The following is a 27,719-nucleotide window of genomic DNA, read 5'->3' on the forward strand; positions in this document are numbered from 1 at the left end:
ATCAGGCTTGCTTTCCTGTCTGTGTGCAGTTACTGGGTAGTTAAGGAAGGCATGGGGGCTGCTTGATCTGCACAGCTTTAAAATACGTAGAAATTCCCTCTGGGCGGGTGGCAGTAGGCACTGTGGGGCGGGCGAAGGAGGCAGGTCCGGAAGACCTGGTTGTGGGAGCTGAGGCCAGCTGTGGGATGCCAGCCTCGCTCAGAGACACCAGAACTTTTCCTTTCAAAGACAGGAGCGCGGCGTGTGGGGGTTGGCCTGGCTAGGTTCTGAGGATTGTGGCTTCACTCCACCCACGGCCAGGGAGAAAGAAGGTCCGATCACCGAGGATACGCGGGCAACCAGCCACGCGTGCAATCTTGGGACCACATGTGCGCATTCACAGAAACTCTGAACACACCTAGGGGGAACCACCCCACGAAGTCCTGCGGGCCGCCCGCGCGCGCTGTCAACACGCACTACCCCTCTCCCCGCCCCCCGCGCGCAAGGGCACACGCAGCAGCCACTCGTACTGGGCGCCTGTGAGCGCGCTCGCCCTTGGGCGCTCCTGAGTGTGTGCACCCCTAGGCTCTCTTGCGCTCCTAGGCGAGGGGGAGGAGTGGCTACACTGAGCGGTAGACGGGCGGGCGGGCGGGTCGAGGAGCAGGGAGGGGAGCAGAGGGAGGGGGCCCTGGCCGGCGGAGGAGGAGGGAGGCGAGGAGGCGGCTGTGGCAGCGCTCGGCGGCGGTGGCGGAGGTAGCGGCGGCGGCGGTGGCGGCGGCGGCGGCAGCGGCGCGGAGAGCTGGAAGCTGGAGCCCAGAGCTCAGCCGGGTAGCGTGAGAGAAGCAGCCGCAGGAACTGCAGCTCTGCTAGCTTGGGCCGAGCAGAAACACACCGGCCTGGCTGGTCCACGCCAGCCGCAGGTGGGAAGGGTCTAGGATGAGGGGCGAGGGTCTCTCGGTAAGGGGCCGAAGCTGAACAGAGGGGGTCTGTCTCCTCCTTCTGTTCTCTAGACAGTGGCTGAGCATGGAGCTGTCCCCCCGCAGTCCTCCAGAGATGCTGGAGTCGGATTGCCCGTCACCCCTGGAGCTGAAGTCAGCCCCCAGCAAGAAAATGTGGATAAAGCTACGGTCTCTGTGAGTCTCTGGCGGGGGAGGGGGGCGCGGGAATATGTGTGTGTGTGTGTGTGTGTGTGTGTGTGTGTGTGTGGTGAACTCTCTGCGTGTATGTGGTGCTGCAACTGGAACCAGGCAGGTAGATTCTCTTGGTCACACATGTTGGCAGGTGCGAGGAAACATGGCCCTGACATACTTGTCCAGGTCACACGTATGGGTCATCGGCAGAACAAGCCTGTTGGTTAGAGCAGGTTTAGGAGTTGCAAAGCTTGTGCTTGTGTTTGTGGCCCTTTGGGTGACAGGCTGACACGCAGCAGCGCGAAGAGGCAGCGCACTGTATGTGCGGTGTGACGGGGCTGCAGACAGGCAGCATTCAGGAGGTGCCAGGCTGACTCACACATATCCATGTGCAGGGTTGTGCAGATGTGAGACCCATCACATGCAGTGTGCACGAGTGTTCATGGGTCACAGAGGTGTGAAGAGCACTTGCACACCGATGCAGATCTAGTACACAGAGATATTTGTGCCAACCTGTGGGTTCTATATATCTTCTTTGGCATTGGTCGTTCTTCCTCCTGCATCTCACAGGGAGCAGGATGAGGGTGCCCTGCACTTAAAAAGATCATCTGCTTTGGTGTCTGGAAATTGCATATTAAATGGTCTGGAGGAGTGGGTGTAACCTTCACCTGGGAGCTAGAGGAGAGGGGATAGTGAAGAAGATTGATTGATTGACAGGAACAACGTAATTGGCTTAACCAAAGCCTTTTTATTTATATAGGATCACTCAGGATCTCCAAGCACATGTAAGCTTCATTCCTTATTGTGGGACTAGAGTACATGGAGAAGATTAAAGGAGGAGAGGACAAACTCAGGTGTTTCATGCACCATTCTGAGAGAGAAAAGGAAGTTTTCTTCCTGTCCCTCAAAGCAGAACAGGATTGGGTCATGTACCGTGTTTACCTCCCGGGCAGGTGCCATTGGGTAATCTCTACAGTCTGTTGATTCTTAATCAGAAGATAAGAGAAGATGCACATCTCCCTAAGAGATTCCCTGCAGCTCTAGGAGAAGAGGGGATAGATAGGAAACAAAATGGTAACCATTCCTGAACCCTGTTCTTCTCCAGTCCCCTCAGCAGCAAGTATTGAGCCTTTCCCTTCTGGGTTCTGACAAAGGGAGGGAATGGAGGTAGGAAGTGGACAGATGCCCATGTCTGTCTTGTTCTTCAAATATTTTACCAACAGTGATGAGCTGATGGCTTTATATTGGGCAGGTGAGTCTGATTAATGTGCTCGCTGCTTACAGAGGCCTTAGGGAGAATGAATGAGGTACAGTGGGTAACAAGGCTTAGAATCCAAATGTGCTCCTTTGTCCCCCTCTTTTGCTGCCCCTGGCCAATGCAATTTGCTGGATTCTGTGAAGCGCAGCTTTAGAATGAGTTTGAGGATGAGGAAATGGAAAAACAGATTGAATTGATTTTTGTTGAGTGGGTCTTGATAGAAAAGGATGCTCTGTCAATGGTCACTAAACTGAGGAGAGTGTGTCAGGTGAGAAAGTGGCTGAGAAGAAAGACGAGGAATGGGCGGGGGGGGTGCAGCTACAGACAAAATTCCATCGTCTCAGGACGGCACTAATGGCTTCTCATACATTCTCTTGGCTCTTATTCTAGGCAGCAGGGCCATGTAGTAGAATGGGTTTCCTCATTTTCATCACCCTCCACACTTTTCTAGCCAAACAAAAATAAATCTTCCCTGAAAATTAATGGCTGTTTCCCTCTTTGATGTGAGAAAAGAGAACCCCAGAGGTGGTACTGAACTCTGGAGAGAGAAAGCAGTGGAGGTTTCCATAGTGCCTTTGTTTAGATGGCCTTACATGGTGGACAAGGATCAGTGGCCTCACTGCTTAGATGACTTTGGCCTATCTCTTTTCAGCAAGCTGGTCCTAAGGAATACTAGCTAGCTGATTGTTCATCCCTAGGAGTGGCTTTTCAGTCTCATTTTCTCAAGGCAGAGAAAGATTTAAAGGTAGAGCCCAGGTTGATGGCTTTAGACGGCTTTGACAACCTGAAGAAGGATTTCTGGCTTTTTTTTTTTCCCTTTCTTTCTTTCTAGGTGGGAGGAGTCTCCCAGCCCTCTAGTCATTGTTTCTAAAGAGGTGAGAAAGGAGGAATTCCCTAAAATGAAATGGAGCCTCCCTTCTCTCTCATGGGTGAGGGTAAAAGAGGCTATTTAGTCTGGAAACAGGGAGGTAGACATGATTGTCTCAGGTCTGGGCACTAAATGGTAATGGAGACAGATGGGATTTCTACATATCTGAATCTTTTTGTATGTATCTTGGTTCCCAAACACAACACATCCTACCCCCCCCCCCCCCGCCCCCTTTAAAGTTCTAATCTAGGAATAGAGACTCTTAGGGTGCTTTTGCCTCTGAACAGAAAACCTCCACTAATCCAATTGTTCAGGGTAGTAGTTTCTTGTTGAAAAGAACATCCAGGAATCCCATGTCTCATACTAGGACCCTATTGAGGATCAACTAAGAATCTCGGGCTATATGAGTTAGGGAAGTCTCCAACAGTGGGATTTTACTTCTGGCTAGAAGGAAAAATTTTCTTTTTTTTTTTTTTAAGATTTATTTATTTATTATATGTAATTACACTGTAGCTGTCTTCAGACACTCCAGAAGAGGGTGTCAGATCTTGTTACAGATGGTTGTGAGCCACCATGTGGTTGCTGGGATTTGAACTCCGGACCTTTGGAAGAGCAGTCGGGTGCTCTTACCCACTGAGCCATCTCTCCAGCCCAGGAAAAATTTTCTAATTCAGGAGATTCACAAATAAAGAGACTGAGAAATACAGTCTGAAAATTAGGGGCTAGTCATGGTTGTTTAAACATCTCCAGCTGAATAAGAACAATTTGACCTGGCTGTCCACCCTTATCTAGACCAGAGGTCACTGGGGATCGTGGGGAAAGATACTACAACTAGATGTAGAAGGAATTTTCAGGATCTGTTTAGAATCAAGAAAAACTCCAATTGGTTTTCTGCTTTTGCCATCCATCCATCCATCCATCCATCCATCAAGAACAGTCTGGGCATCTTGTTCAGGGCTGATAGAATACTAGCTGTTGGGCTTATATTACTGGATGAAGTGAATATGCTTCCTGCCCTTGTGGAGAGTTGGGAAGGCACACCTTTTCTCATCTTGCTACACTTATACAAGAGGTAAAATTCTGCCTCTCTGTGTTTCTGCCCAATTCTTTCTTTTGGGGGTCATACACAAATGAAAACACAGATGTGAGTTCTGTCTCCCAGGGCATACAAGCATCACTCTCATCTCTGCCCTAGTTTTTCTCAGGATTTTACATTTTACAGATAAAAATTCCTTCTGTGTGTGGGGCAGTGTAGGCACAATCTTCTTTTCTTGTCTCTCCCCTGCTTCATTCTCAGGACCCCAGAGGTTCAAGGTCATAACAACTGAGTCTAGAACAAGGACGTGTTTGAAGTGATTTTTGCTTATCTTTGTTTCATCTGAGTCTCAGGTGGCACCTTGAACAATATAGGCTCTCAAGAAATACTATTATAAGGGAATGAAGAAAGAAATGGATTAGTTGTGTGTGGGTGAAGTCATGAAATCCAGTTCTGTCTCTGACTCTGTGGTGTGTGTTTACCTCCACACAGGAGGGAGGGGTGAGCAGGAAATGGAGGTAGAAGAAAGGGGGATGGTATGGATGCTGGGTTTTCAGAGGTGGTATCTCAGATCAGAGCCAGGAACTGAATGAGTTACAGAGATATAAAATATAAAGGCTGTGTTTCTTGTGAACAAGAGACTGAAACTGTGAGTGTGAGACATGTATACCTAGAAGTCTGGATAGAGAGTGACGCATGCTGGAAGCACAGCTCTGTGATGCACTTCTCTCTCTCTCTCTCTCTCTCTCTCTCTCTCTCTCTCTCTCTCTCTCTCTCTTTCTCTCGGTTAGGAATGGTGTTTTTGACAGTTAATATTCTGGGAAGGTATGCTCTTACCTGAATGCTTCATGTGGTTGTAGGCATGGACGAGATGATGTATAAGTGTATGTGAATGAGCATGTTGGTAATGGGATATGATGTATACATGATCTTTTGTGTGTATTTGTGACACATTCAAATATTTTGGCAATCCTGAGGGAGATCCAGAGGATAGCAGGAGGAGGCTGAGGGACTAGATCCAGATTACCATTGATTGATTCTGTCATCGGTTCTCATGTTGTATATGCCCTATCCAGTAATCTTATGTGGCTTTAACTGGTATTGTAAATCCTGCTGTCATTCACCCATTCTCTGCATATAGCTATGGAACTGCTGTGAGGATTGCAGGATGGACTGTGGCTCATTCCACCTCTAGAAAACAGGAGCACCAGGCCTCTTGGACCTCAGTGGGAGGTTTTTGTTTTTGTTTTTCTGTCTTCCCTGAACAAGCCCTTTCTGTTCGTTCATTTCTAGCTGTCACCCAGGGAATCTCTCCTTGGTTTTTATACCCTCTTTCTCACCAGACACTTCACATTTCCACTTCCTCCATAGCACTGTATGAATGAGGACTGAGTGGCTTTTGGGATGTAGAGGGAGAAGGAATTCTGCAGTAAGATGGGGAGGGGTCCAGAGACAGGCCAACTCAAATTCAGATAAAAGAAAGAACTTCCCATGCCTGGTCAGAACAGGTATGTGGAGGTTAGTGACAGCTGAAGGGCAGAGAGAATATCAGGAGATTAATTTAGGCTCAAATTTCCACTCTGACAGTCCTGTACCATGTAATCTTGAACTCTCAGTCTTTGTTTTTTGATATTATCCATATGAAAGTAACATTAAATGATAAAGTGTGGAGAACTTTCAGTATGGGGGAGCTTGCTTTGTGAGGGAATGAATTGGGGACTAATGACTGGATGGAAGAAAAAGATGAAGATTCAGGAGACAGGAACATGAATTATCAAGTTAACTGGGGCATGCTTTGGTAGAGTCTTGCTGATGAGTGATCCCATGGGAGGGGTGAGGACATATATCTGAGCTCAGTGAATGAAAGGCTAATGGGGCTGGAAGGATGATACACTGTGAAGGGTGTCGGCTAATGTGAAAGGATAACAGGAGTCTTTGTTACCTGGTTCTAATGGTTGAACAGGACAAAGAATGGAACAATTTTAGTTATAAGCAAAGATGGGAAGCAACCCCTCCCCCTTTTACATTCATTCTAAACACTTGGCTTGGAGTAATATCATTAGGGTGATCATATCCCTCAGCTACCTGGACCTGTGGAGAATGGGGCAGGGGGTTGGGGTGGGGGAATTCTCACTCCTGGGTCTGCTCTTCTTCCTTCATTCTCAGCTATGGCCCAGGGAATTTCTCCTCCCTAGTTTTTATAGTCTCCCTCTTCCACCCCATGTCTTCTATCTCTACTTTAATTTTCATCTACTTTTTATTTTAGAAGGACTCTATAAGTCCTTTAGAACCCCAATCCTATTATGCTAGCCCAAGAGCCCCAGGAAGCAGGCTGGGAAGACAAGGTGGTTCTACATGAGTTGCACTTGTCACTTTTGCCCAGAAGAAGAAGAGGTTGGGTATGCAATAGGCCTGGCAGGCAAGGGGGATTCAGTTAGAGAAGAGCCTGGACCTCTTTAGACCTTTCCCTTTTCATTCCCTCTCAGACTAGAATGGAGGAAAAGAAAACCTTGAAACCAGGTGTGGTAGTGCATACCCACAAGCTAAGCACTTGGGAGAATTTAAGGCCAACTTGGGCTACATGAGACTGTCTCTAAAATCAAAAGATCAGCCAGCTAGCCAGCCATCCAGCATCAGACCCTGACAAGAGAATCTACCTGTCTTTAAGTCAGCAAAGGAATGGTCGAAGAAATCCCAAGGCCTTTGTCCTCTCCCTCCTTTCTCTTTGACTCTTTCCACACCATCTTTCCACTTTGCCCCTTTCTCCCAATTTTTCTTGGGTTTCCCTTCTTTCCTACATTAATTTTTCCTCCTTTTCTGTATCCCACTTGCCTTCTCTGTCCCTTTTGTCATCACTTACCCTCTCATGCTTTCAGCCTCCTACTCATCCTCATTCCTGGCTGGGAGCCAGGAAACCTCTGGAGAGGCTTCCATCCTCTAGGTGTTGCTGTGGTGACCGTGGGGTAGGTTGCCTGCAAGACACCCGTTGGGGCCTTCTTCAGAGTCCAGCCTCAACTCCTGCTTTCTACAGGGCCTCTCTTTTGCCTGATCAGCGACCTCATCCTCTTGCTCCTCCAGGGAAGAAGCCAAGTAATTGCCTTTGAATCTCAAGGGGCTGGTTTTCTCAAGTATGGAAGTTGAGTAGCTATTTTCCCACTCTCTTCAGGACAGCTTCAGAGAAAGAGGCATAAAATGAGGGCAGCAGGTGGGGTAGAGGTGAGACACTAGAAAGGCTGGAAGTTGTTAGGTGTAAAGACTGTCCCCTCAGGAGGGAAGACAGCTGGTCCAAGAGAGCTGGGAGAGAGTTTTGGGAGGAGCTGAGATGAGATGGATAGGGGGAGGAGGCCCTGTGTTGCAGTAAGGAGATAAGTGGTTGTTAAGCATTCATTGCAGGCCTCCCCAAGTGGTGCTTGTTAGCCATCCTCCCTCTGTTGTTACAGTAGTTTCTGCACAGTCTCACCCCCAGCTCCTGCTCTAACTGTGGTTCTTATTCCTGGTTGGGAAGAAAACATTAGGTTAAGATTCTACTTCAGCATGTGGGTGGGACCTTAGCAATCCCCAGAGGGGCAATGATGGAGTCTGTCAGAGAGGAAGGACAAGGTGTATCCAGAGAAGCCTGTGGGTAGGGCTGGGAGAAGAGTCAGGAGTATTTAGGGCTGGTTTTGGCTGAGCTGGGTTCTCAGGTCAGTTGAATGTGAAACTGCAATGCAAAGTCAGATTTGCAAATAGTTACAGTGGCTGCAGTGGGCCATGAGGATGCCAGCTGGTATTGACATTGTTTAGTCTGGGAAAGGAGTGGGGCTTCTGGGTCAGGTGCCTGGGGAACCTTTTACAGACAGGATCAAGGGCCTACGAAGCTTCCCCTTTCCTTCTACAGTCTCAGCTTCCCACTCCCTTCTTTATCAGTCATCCAACATCTACCCTGGCATCTTCTCCCTAATTCTGTCCTCTATGTCCACCTTGTTTGGAAACTTCCTTCAGCCTGAGCTGAGTGAGCACACTTGCCAAGTTTCAGAGCTTGGAGCATCTGCACCGAGCTGGAGCTTTAGGAATTCCAACCTGGAAGATATGTAACATCTCCTCTGCTTGCCTTTGAAATGTCAACAAAGTTGGCTGTTGTTTTGATTGCTGCAGAATGTATTGAGAGTAGATATGAAGTAGAACTTTTTGGGAAATTCACAGAGGGTAGAAAAAAGGAAGCTACCATCTTCCATTAAGACCTGATAAATGCTGATTTGGGGGAAGCAGTAAATTAGTCAGAAAGGAAGAACTCTAGAACCTGGGAATCGAGGCCAAGAGACCCTGCTTCCCTATGACCTGCAATGCCAGGCCATGAATTCAAGAGCTACATGGGACCCAGGGGAAACAACTGATTCCTGGAGCTAGTTGATAGGATGGGGGAAAGTGCTGGGACCAACCTGCTGACCCAGCCTTCCGCTGCTCCACATACCTGCAGCCATTCTTGCCAAACTTCCAGCTCTTACCCATCTTAGATTGCTTTAAGCGTCTGGTCAGTCCCCTAGAAGCAGAACATCTGCTGGAGATATATACTGGGATGTCTAGAGGACTAGTGGGGTGGTTTGTGGAGGTAGTCAATAAGCAGAACTCCACAGTGCAAGGAGGGGTCAATGAACACATGAGCTGGAGAAGCATTCTTTTGGATGATGTCTGAGCACCTCCTCTCTCATCTTTCTTCACTTTGTGCTATTGCCAACCTTTCCCAATTACTCCCTTTGTTAAGGGCTGGAGTCTGAAGGAGAGGTGGTATATTTGCATGTTATATCCAGTCAGGCACTGGGACATCTAGGTTCATGTTAGTCTGATCTAAGACTGGAACTGCTTAAATTGTTTCTTTCTACAGCACAGTCTATGCTGTGCTGGGGCTGTTGCTAGGAACAACTGTTAGAAATGGCTTCTAGTTAGGGGACTGGGGAGTTGTGTTCATACATTGGCAAGGTAGACGCAGACCTCATCACTCTGTGCCTCAGTGTTTTTCTTGGCCACTTCTGTATCACCTCCCAAATTTCTTCCTTTCCCTGTTTGCCTTTCAGGACTTTCTACACCTTTATCTCATCTCCTTTTGCTCTTTTAGGGTTCTGTCTACCTCACCAACAGTAATGTCTCCCAGGATGGGAAAGTATTGACAGTACATCTTCTCCACCTCTTTCTCTGCCCAGTGTCTAGAGATCTCCCATGGCTGCCATGACTACTATGTTAACCTGAGGTCTGCCATCTTCCAGAATTCTGCCACTAGGGGGGCTATTTTTATCTCTGGAGCCACCCCCGCCACTCTGCCCAGCCAGCTGTCAGAACTAGGGCTGCTCAGATACCAATGGGAACCAGGGATGAAGGGGAATGTATGGCAAAGTTCTGGTTGCTCTTGGATTCTGCAGCTCCATGCTCTGCATGGTCCTTGCCCCTGCCTCTGCTTCCTCCCAGCTTGTGTGGGCTTACAGGGGAAAGAGAAAAGCCCTAGACACTTGGAGAGATTAGAGCTTTTCCATGCATAGCTCAGGTTCCATTTGAGAACTGCATGAGAAAATTGGGTCCTGGGCACTAGTGGGCATTTGGGACTTTGTTTATGGAAGCCTCTCAATGAATATTTGGAAACTAGCTAAAGGGTTGGACTAACGCAATAACCATCTGCACAGATGTACCACTGTATAGTTCCCAAAGTGCTTTTGTAACTATCTCATCAGGTCCTCACTAGACTTCTGGGAAGTGTGTGTTATTTACCAGATTTAAACATGGAAACAAGAACTCAGAGAGATTTTCCCATGGTCCTACATAGTCAGCAAAAGCAAGGCAAGTAAATTCTCCCGAGTTTTACTCAAGTCATTTTAAAATGAGACCTAGCTGATATCCTTGCTTATTTGTTTCCAGTTTCTATGATCTTTTCCTTGAAATTATTTAGGTACTCTCTTCCCCCAATACTATCCCGTCTCCTCTTCTCTCCTTTTATCTGACCAGAACCAACTTTTGTCTTCTATGCCATTAATTAGTCCTTGAGACATGGGGGAGAAAGCTGGGTGTTGGAAGGAGAAGGAGGTCCTGTGCTTGGGCTTTCTCTACCTCTAAATTCAAGGGGTAATATAAATACAAATGGGTATTGTAAGAGGGGAGGAAGAGACCTTAAAGGAGATGAGCAGAAAAGAGCGCTGGAATACACAGGGCATGAAAGCAAATGGGGAGAGAATTTGGAGGGGAAGAGGGCCTAGCAAGAAGGGCCAGGAAGGATGGGAAAGAGCAGTGGAGGAGAGGGGCTAATAAGAACAAAGCAAAAAGCCAGATGTGGTAACACAGATGTTTAATACCAGCACTTGGAAGGCAAAGGAGTTTGTGAGTTTGAGGCCAGCCATCATGAATTCCAGGGGTAGAGAGAGAGACCCTGTCACAAACGACCAAACAACAACAACAAAAGAAAACCTAATAAAACCTCAACAGCATTAAACAACAACAACAACAACAACCAAAACAACCAACCAAAACAAAAACAAAGCAGAATGACACATGTTTGCAAGTGCCATAATGAAACTTGTAACTTCTTATATTAATATAAACATTAATAAAAATATATGAAAGAGCTGAAGGGAAATCGACACTGGACTTCTTGTGGGGGTCTTCATATCTCTGTCCTTCCTCGTAGCCAGATGACTTAGCCGCTCAGTTAGAGGTAAGTGTGTGGATTCAGGCTTCAGTTCAGGGTGCGGATGAATGTATGAATCCTCCCACTACAGGAAAGGGATGGCGATTGCCCCTAAATCTCTCCTTACTAGGAACTGTCTATAATCATAGGCTGGAATAGGTGACACAGCATATAGTATGGGGTGAAGCAGTCATTTTTGTTCAGACATCTTTGCTGCTGTTGAACAAGAGAGCAGAAGATGATGAGATAGCCTTTTCAAGGATTTCCAGTTTAAATTAATGTCTACCTCTCAGTGGGAAAGTTGAGATTAGCAGAGCAGGGCTGCAGGCAGGAGAGCAAGCACAGCTTGGAGGATACTGCTGTTTTGGAGTGCAGCTGGCTGTCACCTGCTCCTCTCTCACCCATCCTTCGCAATCAGCATGGAAAAACAAGCCAAATGGCTTGGCCCGAGACTCTGATGCTGGGTCTAATCCTTTCTGAGAGCACTAAGCAGCTGGTGGCCATGGTAGGGAGGGTGAAGGCAGTGGGGCTCAGAGAGCGCTGGTCTCCTTTCCTCTCCTTTCTTGGCCACCAGTCCTCTAGAGAGCAACAGTGGACTGCAGTCCACTTCCACTTGTCCCACCGCTCAGAGCCTCAGAGCCGCTGAGAAACAGCAGGTCCTTAAACTTCGTTTGTTTATACTCCTTTAAGGCCTTGGCACAGTGACAGTCTTTTTTATTTCTCTGCTTCTGAGCGGTAGGGAAGGAGGGAAAAGACCCCGTCATAAAACCCAAACTCTGGGTCTGTTTCTTTCCCCCCTTTTTTTCCTGGGCCACACTAGTCCCTGTGAGACCTTTCTCTCATTCCTCTCCTATCGAACGACCCTAGATTTGAGGATACTTTTTGCTTCAACCCTCCTACCTCCTCCTTAACTCCGCCCCAACCCCAGGGGACCAATCATAGCCCCAATGAGCTTGTATTGGTGATGTCATCTTGCAGCCAATCGGGAAGCTGCTAGGGCTGTGTGCATCGTCCACTTGGCGATGAAGACGCCAGGCTCTTTCCTGCCGGGTGTCAGGAGGGGAAAGCGGGGTCTTGGTCTTCAAGGTCTCTTGGAAGCCTTATTTCGCCCCTCCCGGGATCGTCCTCCTCCACTTCTGAGCAGTGTTAACCTCACTTTGGTTAAATCAACGTGTCCCCCAGTCTCCGTATGTAAGATGAGAAAATCAGGGCTAGGAACAATTTGGCCAGCCTCGTGGATTTTTTTTTTTTTTTTTTTTTTTTTTTGTTGTTGTTTTCTGCTAGTCCCCGCCCACCCCCTCCATTTTCTTTGTTTGAACAAGTTCCCCCTATCCCCGACTTTTCATTCACTGTGTAGTGGGGTGTACTTTTCTCTGCCTATGAGCTTTCTCTGGCCTCTAACTTCTGCAAATCCCTTCCCAAGTGCAAGTAATTCTGTGGGGCCCTCCTGCCTTGAGCATTCTCTCAGGTGCTCTAAGGATCCTAGAAGAAGGGCCCTAGAAGAAGAAGCTGGGATTTGCAGGAACTGATCTGCTTAGGTCCTATGGTCTCTGGCTGGGCCCTTTCCACTCCATAGACTTCTCTGTGACAGACTCAGGATGGTTCCCTGTCCCTGCCTCCGGACACTGCCTGCTAATCCCTTTTTCCCAAACAGGAGCCCCACCCCCTTAGAGCAAGGGGCTGGCCTGTGCTATTTCTGGCCTTTCTGGGACTCTTCTGACAGCAGATTCTTGTTTTCAGTCTGATTCAGATGTGAAACTTTTCCCGCGGCCTCTCACCCAGTTCCTGTGGGCTAGGTCCCTGTCTCATCACCCCTCTAGCCAGGCCCTTTCTGTTCCTTGTTCACAAAGTGCTCTCTGGTCAGTTTCTCAGTTCTGTTGGGATTTGCAAGAGGAAGTTGGGGGTTCAAGAGGGAGTTGTTCCCCAGTAAGGGCCCTTGTGCCCTGGGGTCAGCCTTTTGATACTTTGAAGTAGGGAACTTTGATTTCCATGGCAAACCCTGTTCCTGTCCAGAGGAGCCACCTCCAGGGCCCCATCCTCAGGTAGGTGCCAGGGAGAGGGGAGGAGAAGGGAGGCCGGGAAGGGGGGCATGAAGAGAGCTGCAGGAGTGAGGACAGGTTGCTTGTAAACTCTCATATTTCCATTTCTCTGTTATTTATCATATCTCCTATTTCTATATCTCTCTGCTATTTTTGCTTGACTATGACAGATATCTTCTCAGGGGTTCTCTCTGTTCTTCCTGATCCCTGGTATCCTTAAGATCTTATATGCCTGTACCCCCAGCTTCCAGCCCTCAAGTCTCTCTTCTCGCTGTAGGCCAGGTTGGCTTTGAACGAATTGCATTCTTCCTGTTTCTGCTTCCCAAGTGCTGAGATTACAGGTATGAACTACCATGCCAAGACCTTTTTTTTTAAAGCCCCCATTACTGGAGGGGAGTTAAGTAAGGGCTTCACCACTGAGCTACTATGCCCCAACTTTTTGTTTATCTCCCCCTCCTCTGGGTTGAGGCAGTCTTTTTCTAAGCCTCCTGGTTACGGAGATCTTTGTGGCAGTCTTAGTACTGGAAGTAGTGGCAGACAGCTTTGGAAATCCCCAGATGGGCTGGTGGGGGCTGCAGAGTTAGGGCTATTATTTCCAGAGTCTTTCTTCCAACTGAAGTTAGGGGAGATGGTGACCTGCTAGGGCCAAGACTGGAGGGAATTAAAAGTAAAGGAGGAAGAAGGTGATGGTGAGATGGGTATGGCTGGGAATGGAAGGAATTCTGGGAAACTTCAGTTTTCCTGGAAGTTTGATAAGGGCTGGTCAGTATTGAACCTCTTCTCCAAGGGAAGGGGCTTTTCATGGGTCAGACTCTCTGAGGTCTGAAACAGAGGTCTATACTAGTGTTGTAGGTGAGGAAAAGGACTTTCTATAGCTACTGAGGCATAGGGGGTCTTCTCTCTGAAGGACTTTGAGATAAAAGAGGCCTTGCTGCCTAGCATATGGTGTGTGTGTGTGTGTGTGTGTGTGTGTGTGTGTGTGTGTGTGTGTGTTTATGTGTTTATTTGGCTTTAGGAGGGTGCAGTTCAGCACCTGGATCCTCTCAGCTGCCTCAGTCCAGCTCCTTTTCTTGAATTCTTTGTTTATCAAATTTTCTCTTTAATCTTCTTCTCCCTCTCCCTGCCTTTCTGGTGTCTGGATCATGTTTTGTTCAGACTCCCACAGAAGCTCCTGGGTGAGATCTAGCAGCCAAAGAAGGTGGAACTTGAACGGGCTGTTTAAAGTCAGCCTACAGCTTTGCTCCTGTCCTGGGGCTCATCATTAGTTTTTCAGAAGCCTGGCTGGGTAGTGCCACTTTGTAAGCTCTGGCAGAAAGCCTTTCACCTGATAGTCTTCCCAAATCTTCTCTAGTTGATGAACTTGCTCTGAGTATGGAGACCAAGGTAAACCAGGCACTGTTTGTACCACATTGATAATTGCCATGCCCTATAGTTCACTGACAGGTCCAGACAACAGAACATTAATGAGGAACTGGCTGAGGCTGTGGTGCAATGTCCTGGGTCTCTCAACATGCTAATTACATTGTCAGACTTGGGCTGTCCTAATACTACTGATGTACAGGGACATAGGTAGGTCCCCTTAACTTTAGTGTGAGTTGTTGGCCTTGCCAACCTGAAACTGACAAGTCCTGTGATCTTGGGTTAAAGGTGCTTCCTCATTTCCTAAGATTCGTGTGAGATTCAAATGAGGTTTTAAATTGTATAGTCACTAGTCACTGGCATTTTCTGTCATCTCAATTTAAACTGGATTTCTTCTCCTGGGATGGGATTGAACAGGCAGTGCTTGCTGGGTTTAAAGGACTGGTTGGGGCAGAGTGGGAGCCAGTGACAAGGAAGTGGTAAATGGCTCAGGGAGTAAAAAGCTTCTGGAGCAAGCCTGACGACCTGACTTCAATCTCCATAACTCACGTGATAGTCAAAGGAGAGAATGGAGTACACAAGTTGTCCTCTACCTTACACACACACACACACACACACACACACACACACACACACTAAATTTTAAAAATGCATGCCTTCCTTTGGTCTGGCAAATGTGCAATGAAGTTTAGAATCTACTAATTTAGAATTATGATCCAAGGTAATGCTGGTATCTCTGTCTCCAGACCACTTTTATCTGTCTGTCTGTCTGTCTGTCTGTCTGTCTGTCTGTCTGTCTCTGGGAGTGAGTGTTGAGACAGGATTTCTCTGTGTGACCCTTGCTGTCTGTATACCAGGAACTCACTCTGTATACCAGGCTGACTTTGAACTCAGAAATCCACCTGACTCTGCCTCCTGAGTGCTGGGAGTTCACACTACTACTGCCTGGCTGAGACTACTTTTTAAAAAATATTTTGCATTTATGTGTATGTGTATATAATTTTGTGTATGGCATGTTTATACCAAATGTGTGTGAGGCCAGCAAAGGGTTTTAAATCCTCTGGAGCTGGAAGAACAGGGGTGCTAGGAACTGAACTCAGGTCCTCTGGAAAAGTAGCTAAGTATTCATCCACTGAGCCATCTCTTCAGTGTCTCCTGGCCACATTTTATTTTTATTTTATCTCCAGGGCACATTTTAATACACACTGATTAAGAATTAGTGATCTGTCCAGGGGTGTGTCTCAGGAAGTGAGCTTTGAACCTGGGATCTCAGCCTCAAAGACTATAGTGTGGTAAATCATGTCAAGGGGTTGGGTTTGTGCACTGGAAATGTGATTTGCAATCCTTTCCTTGCCTTTCTCCCTCTTTGGCCCATTGTGAGGATAAAATGAGATAAAATAGGAGAAAATATTTTAAAAAACATAGAGCTGACTGTATTGTTAGCAGTTATGCAAATAAATGCAAATGAGAAGTCGTGGGTGTGGCTGTTCACTTGGGAGCCAGCCCTTATATTTCCCTAGCTTGGTTGGAAAAGACAGTGGTGGGTATTGAATGCTGGGGACAGGGTTTTTGGTTGAAGGGGGGGGGGTGAGTGAAGTAGCCGATGAGGGTAAGGGATGGAATATGAGGAGAATTGAATCACAGGCAGTAGAAGAAGCTTTCCTTTCTGTTTTGTGTTACCAGGACTAAGTAGAGAAGGAGGCCCTGTCTGGGCCCAAAGAGTACACCTTTTTGTTCTGTGATTTTCTGGCAGTTCCTGGCTGGTGGCCCTTTCTTGTTTACTTGGCTGGGAAAGCCTTCCAAGATGTCCCTTTTCTGTTTCTCTTTCCTTGTGTCACAGGAGTGGACTGAGCTTTCCTAAGCCTACCTCCTTGTTAGACAACTGACTGTTTCTACATGGAACCAGTGAGGCATGGGTAATGAGGTGGGCAAGAGCCTACTCAGGAGGCACAGGACTCCTCCTTCCAGCTCCCCACCCCCAGACTGGCCCCTTTCCCTTCTGCCCTATTTATTCTCAGACATATGGGCCAGGACTGCTGGGCTCTGAGGTGGGACTTGGCCGATGATACTTCCTGGGGCTAGCTATTTTGAGCCCCTATTCCAAAGCTGCTGAGACCCCAGGTTTCTATAGCTGATTCTATGATTCTGTTCAGGAATGCCATTGTTCCCCCCTCCCCCCCCCCAGCATCCCTGGGAATTGATGCTAATTTCAGCCTCTGGTCCCTGACTCATTCTCTTTTCCTCCCTGACTCACAGTGTGACCTTGGATTGCCGAAACCCCTTTCAGTGGGAAATTGTCCTTGCTACTGTCTTACCCAACCTGGATGGGAGAGCCTGTGTCTAGAGGGGTGGATGTTGGGAGGGTGGTGAGTTGCTTTCTTCAAAATCACCATCTAGAGCCAAAGTGCCATTTACAACTCTGAGCTGCTTTTGCTAGACTTCCAAGAATCCTCTCAGTTAATTAGTGACCCCCAGAATTCAAAGCTGCAAAGTGTGAAGGGGAAGGCATCAGATGAATGAGAAGGAACCTGGCTTCACCCTACCATTTTGCAAGGGTTAAACTTTGGCTGGGTCAGAGAAAGCATGAGGCTATCTGTGGCATGAGCCTGGGCAGCCAGGGGTTAACTTGCTTTGTCCTGGTTGATGGATTCTGGAATCATAATCCATTAGCTCTGCCTGCGTGGAGTGAGGCCAGGCAAAAGCATTCAGATTGGTCTTTGTTCTGTGCCTTTGCCATCCTTGCCTGGATGGAGGGGCTGTGGATGTTTTCCCCCTCCCTGCCTTGACCAAGATAATGAAAGGATCCTGGGGACTGTTTTGATTGGTGTTGATCCCAAAGCCATCTCTCCTAGGGAAGTATGGAGACTGTGAAACAAATCATCTCCCGAAACATCCCTCCTGGGGCTGCCAACCTCCTAGGCTAAAACTGTGGGGGTATATTAACTTATAGGTAGAAGCCAGAGCCTGGCATGAAAAACACTGACTGCTGTTGTCATTAATGTTAGGACTATTAACATCTCAGAAGACTGAAAGTGTTTCTGCCAAGTGCCCCCTAATGGGTGAACCCCCTGAATGGGCTGTAGTGTCTAAGCACGGCATCTGTACTTACACCCTGCAGGCTGCGCTACATGGTGAAGCAGTTGGAGAATGGGGAGGTTAACATCGAGGAGCTGAAGAAAAACCTGGAATACACAGCTTCCCTGCTGGAAGCTGTCTATATTGATGAGACAAGGTGAGAGAGGCATGCAGATGGAGAAGGAAGATAGGCAGAGCTCCAGAGAGGGAGGAGGGCAGAGCTGGAATGAGGGCTGCAGACAAAGAGGATAGGGCAGAGATAAAGAGGTGGAGGGATGCGGAGATAGACACTGCCTGGAAAGGGCTGGGGTGGAGCTCAGGGTGGAGTGTTTGTTTCACAGCCCTGACACCCTGGCCTGATCCCCAGTACTGGGAAAGACAAAGGTAAAAACAGAGGTGCAAGGGACCCTAGAAACGATCTAGTTCTAACCTCACCCACATGGAATACCTCTTTAGACCTGTGTTGGCCAGGTTCTACTTGGCTACTGAAGACTTGTAGTCCAAGGATAAATTGAAATATGTCTGTAAATTATATGCTGGCTCTTAAAGATAGAAAAAAAGAACACAAGATATGTTATTCACTCATTATATGTTTAGTTTTTTTCTTGAAATAACATTTTAGATGGATTAGCTTAAATAAAATTTGTCATGAAACATTCCACCAGTTTTAAAACATTCTTTTTCTTGAATTTTAAAAAGAATTATTTATGTTAATTTTACTTGTATATCTGAAGGCCTGCTTGGATATATGTATACCACATGTATGCCTGGTACCAACATAGAGGCCATAGAGGGTGTGGGATCTTCTGGAACTGGAGTTACAGGTAGTTGTAAACTGCCTGATGTGGGTTCTGGGAACTGAACTCTGGACCTTTGCAAGAACAGCAAGTGTTCTTAACCACAGAACCATTCTTAAGCCCCTTACCAGTTTCTTCTTACCACTTTAAGGTAGCTACTAGAATAATTTAAGTTTCTTTGTTGTTTTTGTTTGTTTGAGACATGGCTTCATGCCACCCAGGTTGGCCTTGACCTTGCTATGTAGCTAATGTTTGACTTGAATTCCTGGTCCTTCTGCCTTCACCATACCTAAAAAAAAAAAAAAAAAAAAAATTTAAATTTCATATGAAAAAAAAAAAAAAAAAAAAACATTTAAATTTCATATGTGAACCTTGAAGTTTATTTCTGATGGGCTATGCTGCCCTGAGCATCCCTGGAAGGTAGTGTTCCATTTTTTGCTAAGTCATGTCCATAGTGATCTCATGGCCTTACACAGTGAGTTGTTTCACTACTAGAGATGTTCCATAGGAAGATAGATACAAAGAGCTGTAGTAAAATAAAGGAAAGGTGAAGATGGAGGGGAAGAGTCACTAAGTGGATACAGCTGGGTGCAGGGTCTCAAGCTGTGACTTTTCTTCTGGTCCTCAGGCAAATCCTGGACACTGAAGATGAGCTTCGGGAACTTCGGTCAGATGCTGTGCCTTCAGAGGTGCGGGACTGGTTGGCCTCCACCTTCACCCAGCAGACCCGAGCCAAAGGTCGCAGGGCAGAAGAGAAACCCAAGTTCCGAAGCATCGTGCATGCTGTGCAGGCTGGGATCTTCGTGGAGCGGTGAGGTTTGCCCATTCTCAACCTCCCCGGCCTCTATTGTGCTCTCTGTCCCAGTCAGCTTAATCTTTCATGACCCTACCTACCCTGAGACTTATTCCCATAGTCCTAATTGGCCAAATTTCTCCTCCTTAGGCTGTCCCTGATTTTTCTATGTTCTTTCTCAGGATGTTCCGGAGAACATATACCTCTGTGGGCCCCACGTATTCTACTGCAGTTCACAACTGTCTCAAGGTGACCCTTGGATTTTTGGGAAAGAGGAGAAGGTTGGGGGTTGAAGTAACCATTGAGACTACCAGATTTTCTGTTTGTGGTGTGTGTGTGTGTTTTCTTCCCTTTTAAACTATTTCTATGTTCTTCTGGACAACTTTTTTACTTACCCAAGAGGCAAACCTTTGTCTTCTTGTCTTTCTGGTACTGAGAGACACCTGGGTTGAAGGAGACCCACATAACTTCCTTTGCTTTTTTGCTTCATTGGGAAGTACACCTAGAAGTCTAACTGATCTTGCCATCACAAGGGAGATTTGGAGGGGAGCTTTCCTGCCTAGTCCATTGCTTTTCCACAGAACCTGGACCTCTGGTGCTTTGATGTCTTTTCCTTGAACCGGGCAGCCGATGACCACGCTCTGAGGACCATTGTTTTTGAGTTGCTGACTCGGCATAGCCTCATCAGTCGCTTCAAGGTTTGGCAGTGTTCTACCTCTCCCTCCAGGCAGGACTCCCCACTCCTCTCCGTTCTGTCCTAAAAGATTCCCAATGAGTAGTTCCCTCATCCTGTCCCAGTGTCAGGATGACACCCCTGCCCATCCCATTCTTGCATCCCCTGAAACTGCTGTAATCTGGCTTCTCCCTTCACTCACTGCTTCATGAGGTATCAGCCTGCAAGTAGTTAGCATGGGATATTTCCTTCCTGGCCTGTCCCCTTCTAGCTGGCTGCCATCTGTTTCCCCTTCTGCTTTTGTCTGTGGACTCTGGAGGTCTAGAGCCCAGTGCTGTCATCCTTTGGGATTAGAGTCTCTCCATTTGTTCTCCAGGGGGAAGGGAGGGGCCAGAATGCAAACCTGACTACTCTGTCTCCAGCTCTGGTCTGTGCTGGGGATTGTCTGGAGCAGACTAGCTCTGGGCAGAACTGGGAAGGGCTGTATGCTTGGCAGAAAGGAAGACAATCTGGAAAGGAGTCTGCTCCAGGTCTTTTGGCTGGTGGGAACAGCACTGGGAGGGAATTGGGCCAGGAACAAACACTTTGGAACTCACTTCTGGAAGAGGAGTATGAAGGGTTGACAGGTGGCATGGGGTGGCACCTGGGGCATGGGGTGGCACCTGGGGTGGCAACAGATATTGAAGGTGAAGCAGCAGAAGGGTGTGGCCTGAGTAGTAAAGGTGGGATGTCCTCCTTTCAGTCCTCTCTTACTTCACTGGAACATTGCCCATGCAGGCTCTCCCTGACCTTTGACTCTTCCTCTTCTACCTGAGCTGCTCAGCTGGGTTCTCCTCTGGGGCTTCATGAAACCTGGCCCCCTGAACTTTCCTTGTCCACTCCAGCTCTGTCTCCTCAGGCCAAGAACTGCAGGCTCCCTTTCCTAGCTCCAGTTTGGATATGTAGTTTTCAGATGTACTTCAGATACCAGCTTTTTCCAAACTCCCTCCCTATGTGGAAGGGCTAGATTTAGGGGACTCCAAGAGCAGCTGCAGTGAGTTGGCTTTAGCTAGCCTGCCTGACTGCTTTACAACTGTTAGCTATAGGGGTGTCTACTGCAACCTGGTCAGGCTTCCTTCCCAAGCCCCATGGTCTCTTCCCTTCCTGTTCCCCCCTATTTTTCCCTTCCCACTAGGGACACCATGGCAACGCAAAAGCAAGGGCAGTTGTCATGGAAACAGTCCTTTAAAATTCCCTGAATTTGGGGCACAGCCCTCCAGGGGTAAGGGTGGGGGATGCTCAGGACTGACTAGTGGCATGTCTTCTTTGTCCATTGTCACTCTGAAGCTTAGCTGCAGAAGCCTCCCTAAGTCCTGAGCCCTGGATCCCTTCCTGGATTCTGGTGAAGATTAGCCTTGCCCTCTAGGAGCCTCGAGTCTCTTGAAGGAGGCAGAGATATCCCAAGGGCATATATTGTCAGGGTCAGAATTGAGAGTGGATGGATAGAGCCCTAGCTCTTGGGGTACGTGTACATGTGTGTAAATGCTGTGGGTCTGGTGGGCTGCTTATTGGTATATGTGGGGTGGAGGTGGTCAGGGAGGAATTCTCAGAGGAACAGGTGCTCCATATCTGCTCCAAGGGTGCTCTGTAGTTCATCTTATTCTTCCTTTGTTTCTGAGCCCCTCTCCATGGTATTAGATTTGGGGGTGGTGCAGGTGGTTGGAAGGTAGGAGGGAGGCTTTCTTTCCTTTCCTTAGAAATCTCCATGGAGATAATAATTATAGATACTCTTCAGAGAGTACTTACTAAAGCCTTGCACTTTTTCTCATTGAATTCCAGGTTGGTAGTAGTATCTTTATTTTGCAATTAGGAAGGCACAGGAAAACATGTGGACTATCCAAGGTCACACAGGCTGCAGGTGGTAGAGCCTGAATCTGAACTAGCAGAGCCAATGCTAGTCCTTTGGGTCACGCCCAATTCTTTTGGGGGAGGGTGGGTGGATGAAGTGAGGTGGAGGTCTCCCTGTAGAGTCCACCCTGACCTGGAGCTTGTACACCTTTTGCCTCAGCCAAGTGCTGGGATAAGAGGTGAGCAACATCACACCTGACTACCTTGAAAAGAGTGCTGGGATTGCCTGTCTCATCACTCTTGTGGAGCCTTGATGTCACCATTCCTCCTGTAGATTCCCACAGTGTTTCTGATGAGTTTTCTGGAGGGCTTGGAGACAGGCTACGGGAAATATAAGAATCCTTACCACAACCAGATCCACGCAGCCGACGTGACCCAGACTGTCCATTGCTTCCTTCTCCGCACAGGCATGGTGGTAGGTGGCTGGCCATGTTCCTGCTGTTCAGGGCCTGTGGATCTAGAACCAGGAAGCTTTGGCTTCTCTTTCAGTGCCCTTTTACTCATCCTGCTTCCTGGAATTCTAACACCTTCAGAGTGAAATTGCATCCACTTTCTCCAGAGAGTTCCCAGGTGTACTTCCTGGACACTGCTGGGGGCACTTGATGGGGTGTAGTGGGCATATGACTGGTGGGGACAGAGGAAGGTCCCTGGCCATTCTGAGAGTTGAAACACATGGCTAGCTTTGATGATGGGTGGAGTGAGGAGGTGTCTGGGCGTGATTGACAGATTGCTGGCCCTACTTCATTTTCTTCCTCTTCCCCTAGCACTGCCTGTCAGAGATTGAGGTCCTGGCCATCATCTTTGCTGCAGCCATCCATGACTATGAGCACACAGGCACAACCAACAGCTTCCACATTCAGACCAAGTGAGCAATGGGGTATGGCAGGAGCAGGAGGGGCTAAAGCTGCCAGAGGAGCCCTTTATAGGGGGCTGGGCATGACATACAGCTTCACAGGTCAGAATGTGCCATCCTGTACAATGATCGATCGGTGCTGGAGAATCACCACATCAGCTCTGTCTTTCGAATGATGCAGGATGATGAGATGAACATTTTTATCAATCTCACCAAGGATGAATTTGCGTGAGTACAGGCCAGCATGTGCCATCCCTGAAACCCTTATCCAAGCCTTCTTTTCTCTTTTAGACCTACCCCTTGCTGAAAGGACTGTTCTCTTCTCTGTTTGTCCATTTAGAGAGCTGCGGGCCCTGGTTATTGAGATGGTGTTGGCCACAGACATGTCCTGCCATTTCCAGCAAGTGAAGTCTATGAAGACAGCACTGCAGCAGTTGGAAAGGTAGCACATGGAGGGTTGTGGGGCAGGGCTAGGCCAGAGAGAGGGCCTTGTGAATCAGGGTACAGTGGGCAGTGGTACGCCTGGGTTCAGAGACTCTCCTGGCTCTAGGCACTCATCTGAGTATACATGGGTAAGTGTGTGTGGTGTTTGTGAATGTGGCCTTGGATTTGTGTCTAACTTGTCTGATGGAGGGTATTGGGCAGGAGCTTGGATGGGACTTTTATTGTAATTGCAGGACAGGATTACTCTGGAATGTTGGGAAATACAATCAGTCTTTTTGGACATGTCCTTGTCTGAAATGGTAACAGTGAAGTGCCTCCCTCCGCACTAGCTCCTATTCTAAAGGCCACTGGGAGAGTTATGTGAGGTTAAAAAAAGAACAAAAATGAAGACAGGACAAATGTTATAATTCTATCTAATGCTGTTTAGAAGTGGCTGGAAATGGATAAGTGTGTGTAAGCAAGAATGGACTTGGTGCCCTGGAGGTGTGTGTTGATCTGTGTGTATGGTGTCTGAATAGAGACTATGGGGTCATCATGGGACATTGTTGGGGGCTAGTTAACAGCAAGAACAATGCTTATCATTGTAAATAACATTACTGGGTACATTTTATGTGCCAGACACTTTGAAATACTTGTCATAAGTCATTTAATTCTCAGAACAATTAAATGTGTAGCTTTTCATTTTTGTCTTGAAGAGAATGAATTATGACATTTTCAGTAACTTGCTTAGTGTCTCACAACTAGTGAGTGGTAGATATGAGAGGGAGTCAAATTCATGTCCATTGATTCTAAGAGCTTGGGTTCTGAGGTACTTATCTCTGCTTCTACATCTGTACATACAGATGAGTATACATATGTGTAAGCTATTTAGAGTTATGTGGAAATGTGTGTGTGTGTGTGTGTGTGTGTGTGTGTGTGTGAGTGTATGTGACTGGAAGTTGGGGAATGGCCAGGGTTTCCTAGAACTTCAGTTTCTTTCTCTTTAACACTTTCCCTAACCAGGATTGACAAGTCCAAGGCCCTATCTCTTCTGCTTCATGCTGCTGACATCAGCCACCCAACTAAGCAGTGGTCAGTCCATAGCCGCTGGACCAAGGCCTTAATGGAAGAGTTCTTCCGCCAGGTAACCCTGTCAGTGGAGCCTCCCTACCCCCCGCTCTGCATGCTTCCTACCTTTTACTCTTGAATGGATCTCAAGCCTGTAAGGTCTCTATTAGCCCTGCTGGATTCTGGGTTTTGCTATGCACCCTTGTTTTCAGGTCATAGGGGCAACATCCTTTTCTCCCATTGCAGTCATTCATCTCCCCAGCCCTCCCAACCCTGAGGCATCCATCCTCTTTCCCCAGGGTGACAAGGAGGCAGAGCTGGGCCTGCCCTTCTCTCCACTCTGTGATCGAACTTCCACATTGGTGGCCCAGTCCCAGATAGGTGAGTCTGAGGGGAAGAGGAAGGGAGATGGCTGGGCCTGGCCAGGCCTGTTCTGAGCCTCCAACTCCCCAAACTGCTCTTCTTGCTGAGGCAAGGATGAAGGGCTGGATGGAGCACTCTGACAAAGGAGAAGAATCTTTCTGGGCTCTCCTCTCCAAGTTGTTACCAGTGGGAAAGCTCTTTCTTCAAGTCATTTCTCCAGGCCTTGTTATTTGCAACTGGGCCTCACGGCTGTGCCCCCTCACGCCTCTGCCTAGCTCTCCAAGTGAGACATCTTTGCTGATTAAGCACTTCCTGCAGGTTTCATTGACTTCATTGTGGAGCCAACCTTCTCTGTGCTGACCGATGTGGCAGAAAAGAGTGTCCAGCCCTCTGATGATGATTCCAAACCTAAAAGTCAGCCCAGGTGACTGTGGCTGGGGTAACCATGTGCCCTGGCTCATTGAATGCTGAGGGGATACCTTTATGAGAAGAGACACAGGCTAGAAGGAGGTGGGAGGGAGGTGGGCTGCTTTAGGTTTAAGAGCCCCTCTGCTTGTCACAAAAGGATGGGACTAGAAGGGTGTGACTTACACCTAGGCCTCCAAAATTAGTTTTCCCTTTAAGGGTCTATGCTGTCTCTCAGATAATATTGTTTTTGTTTTCCTTCTACCAGAAGAAAAAGTGTGGAGAGGGAGGGGTACAGTTGTGGGAAGAGAGATAAGGATTTTGGGGGTATCTAGAAGGGGCAAAAGAGGACTCTGACCCCTCAGCCTCTTATTGATCTTTTATCTCTATGCTGAGGGCTAAGAAGTAGGTTCTGAAGAGGGTTGGGTCTTATATCTGGAATTGGGTGTGTGTATGGGGTCTTGTTCCTAGCTTCCAGTGGCGCCAGCCTTCTTTAGATGTGGACGTAGGAGACCCCAACCCTGATGTGGTCAGTTTCCGCTCCACCTGGACCAAGTACATTCAAGAGAACAAACAGAAGTGGAAGGAACGGGCAGCGAGTGGTGGGTGCTGTTATGTATGCACGTGTGTGAACATTCTAGGACGGACTGGCAGAGCAACAGCAGTCCCCTTCTTGTTAAGTCCCAGGAAACTCCTTGGCTCCTGGAATTGGGAATGGAACCAGTCAGGCTAAAATAGGAAGCTACAGGAAAGGTTGTTTGAATGGCTTGGGCTGTTCTAGAATGAGAGCTGAAGTGATGATAGGGACAGCCATAGTATTCTAAGTTATGGGACTTAGAATTTGTGTACATCATGGTTGGACCCCTTGTATTCTGTAACTGTCTCCAAATGGTGTTCCTGGAGATCTGGGTAAATTGGTGGTGCTGGCTGCAATGTGTGCAGGGGCTGTGAGTGTTCCACGTGGGAAGGGGTTCAGGTAGCTCAGTGTTGAGGCAGGTGGTAGATATGAGGGTCAGTCTTCTTATTTTCTTCACACGCATCTTTGGTTCTAGAGAAACTACTTCTTGGCCTAATATCAGATTTCTTGGAACCCTCTGTAGGTATCACCAACCAGATGTCCATTGATGAGCTGTCCCCCTGTGAGGAAGAAGCCCCATCCTCCCCTGCAGAAGATGAGCACAACCAGAATGGGAATCTGGATTAGGGAATTGGGGGCTGGCCAGGTGAGCTGGGAGGCAGGAGGTTAGCCAAGCCAGTCTGGCTTCAGGTGGCTCATCTCTGGTCTCCACTCAGCCGGAGGTTCTCCTCTCTCCAGGCAGTAAAGCAGAGAATTGGAGGTATAAGACTAAGCCAGGGTGTGGGTGGGAAGCAAGGGACTCCTCCCACCTTCGCTGGCCCCACAGTCCATTCTTGAAGGACGAAAGTACAGGACAGTGCAGGTAGGGCAACACACGGACCAACCTCTGTGAGATTAGGAAACAGGCACCGGTTTGGTTTCAAGGCTCAGTGAGAGCAGGTGAATGAATGTAACTTCTATTCCAGCCCAGCTCACACCATTGGCTGCCATGCTTTTGAAGGGCATGAGCACCCAACTAGAGATCAGGGGATGACTGGGTGGAGAGGGAAGGTCAGGCTAGATATGAGATTCTAGAACAGAACTCTGAAGTGTCTTCTCCTTTCTCTAGGTCCTCACTGAGTCCAAAGTCTTCGATGTCATTAGCACTATCCATCAGGACTGGTTCCCCCATCTGCTCCAAGGGAGTGTGCTGGTTGTGGGAGAGACAGCCCACCTGAGAGCCAAATGTTGGAGCGGGTGGGGTGTGGGAAGGGCCCCTCCCCACCCACAGGCCCCCAGTGGTCACTGTGCCCATCCCTTGCCTCTGGACTCCTTCCTTGGCCAGGCGGCCACTTGGGAGGAGTAAGCTCCCTGCAGGCTTCCTATAGTTTGGAGGGGAGGGTTGGAGATGCCAGCCCCCTGGGCCCTCCCCATCCTTCTTGCCTCCAAGTTTCTAAGCAATACATTTTGGGGGTTCCCTCAGTCCCCCACCCCAGATCTTAGCTGGCAGGTCTGGGTTTTCCTTCTCTTCCCTGAGAAAGGGCCAGAATAGCATAGGAAGCTGGCAGTTTTCAAAGCCCTGCATGGGAAGGGCAGGTGTCCCTTCAGCTTCCTTCCTAAGATGAGGTGGGGGACATCTTCTTGATCCCATACTTACACTTCTTCAGCCCCATTCCCTTGCAAATTCTCTCTCTCTCTCCTGTGCCCTACAGTGGCTGGGAGAGGAGAGGAGCCATTGGGATTCTGAGGGAAGTCTTTCCTGGAGTCCCCAAGAACTCGGGGACAGTCTAGGCTTGAGGGGCGTGTTGCCTGCTCTAGCTGGGGTTTTGACCCTTTGCCTCCTTCCTGTCCCCGGGAACTAGGAAGCCCTCATCCGACCAATGTCTGTAAATGCTCTGAGGTCTTCAGTCAGGATGTATCTTACGAGCAAAGGAAGGAGAGAGCAGCTAGCTCCAGTGCAAGCAGGGTGAAGTATTACCCAGTCATGTTGACACAGAGCAGGTCCTTCCTGCCTCCTTTCTTCCCGAACTGGCCCACTAAGAGATTTCCCCCTCCCCAGGGCCCCTGGTGGGTGGAAGGCCGATGGGGAGGGGCTCAGGGCGGTAGCAACTTGGAGCACCCGGAGCAAGTACAGCCAGGTAAAGCCTCTTCCTGTCCTCAGGCTCCTTGCCCCACGTCACTCCATAGAAGGCCAAGTCCAGGTGACTGCCTCCTCCTCTCTTGTAAATACATGCATTTGTACAGTGGGCCCTGTTCTTGTGACATCCATCTCCATGGTCATTAGACCTGCCACTCTGAACCGCATGTGATTTCCCCATGCTCTTGGTCTCCCAGGCCCCTGCTATAGCCAGAGATCAATAAAGAAGGGAGACCGGCTGGATGTGTGTGGTGTTCATTAGGTAGAAGTTCTCTCACGTGTCTTTTATAGTTAATCCTGCCATGGTATTTTCCTTGAGTGTTGGAGAGGGATTCAAGTGAAGCCTATCTGGGGAGTGGGGACGGGGCGGGGTA

The 27,719-nt window shown here is 48.2% G+C and overlaps 1 protein-coding gene across 2 annotated transcripts; it reads left to right on the forward strand.

Annotated features, from left to right (window-relative positions):
* Positions 1-473: 473 nt before the first annotated feature.
* Positions 474-27,588, forward strand: Pde1b (phosphodiesterase 1B). Of its 2 annotated transcripts, XM_021216242.2 has the most exons (16): positions 474-899; positions 990-1,112; positions 17,434-17,547; positions 18,816-18,998; positions 19,163-19,229; positions 19,562-19,678; positions 21,815-21,955; positions 22,305-22,405; positions 22,496-22,621; positions 22,734-22,835; positions 23,840-23,960; positions 24,184-24,265; positions 24,566-24,671; positions 25,124-25,254; positions 25,753-25,875; positions 26,338-27,588. In XM_021216242.2, the coding sequence occupies exons 2-15, from the start codon at positions 1,003-1,005 to the stop codon at positions 25,854-25,856; spliced, it is 1,605 nt and encodes a 534-aa protein (XP_021071901.1). In that variant the 5' UTR covers positions 474-899; positions 990-1,002; the 3' UTR covers positions 25,857-25,875; positions 26,338-27,588. The 2 variants fall into 2 exon arrangements, with proteins under 2 accessions (XP_021071901.1, XP_021071902.1); XM_021216243.2 differs by lacking the exons at positions 474-899; positions 990-1,112 and adding an exon at positions 12,493-12,959.
* The last annotated feature ends 131 nt before the right edge of the window (positions 27,589-27,719 follow it).

This window comes from Mus pahari, chromosome 17 (genome assembly GCF_900095145.1).
Source record: "Mus pahari chromosome 17, PAHARI_EIJ_v1.1, whole genome shotgun sequence".
NCBI lineage: Eukaryota > Metazoa > Chordata > Mammalia > Rodentia > Muridae > Mus > Mus pahari.

Excerpts from the sequence above, each read along its gene's own strand:
- Pde1b (XM_021216242.2), top strand. The coding sequence starts at position 1,003 with ATGGAGCTGTCCCCCCGCAGTCCTCCAGAGATGCTGGAGTCGGATTGC. Across the intron at positions 19,230-19,561 it reads CAGTTCACAACTGTCTCAAG|AACCTGGACCTCTGGTGCTT; the intron begins GTGACCCTTGGA and ends GCTTTTCCACAG. Across the intron at positions 22,622-22,733 it reads CTCACCAAGGATGAATTTGC|AGAGCTGCGGGCCCTGGTTA; the intron begins GTGAGTACAGGC and ends TTGTCCATTTAG.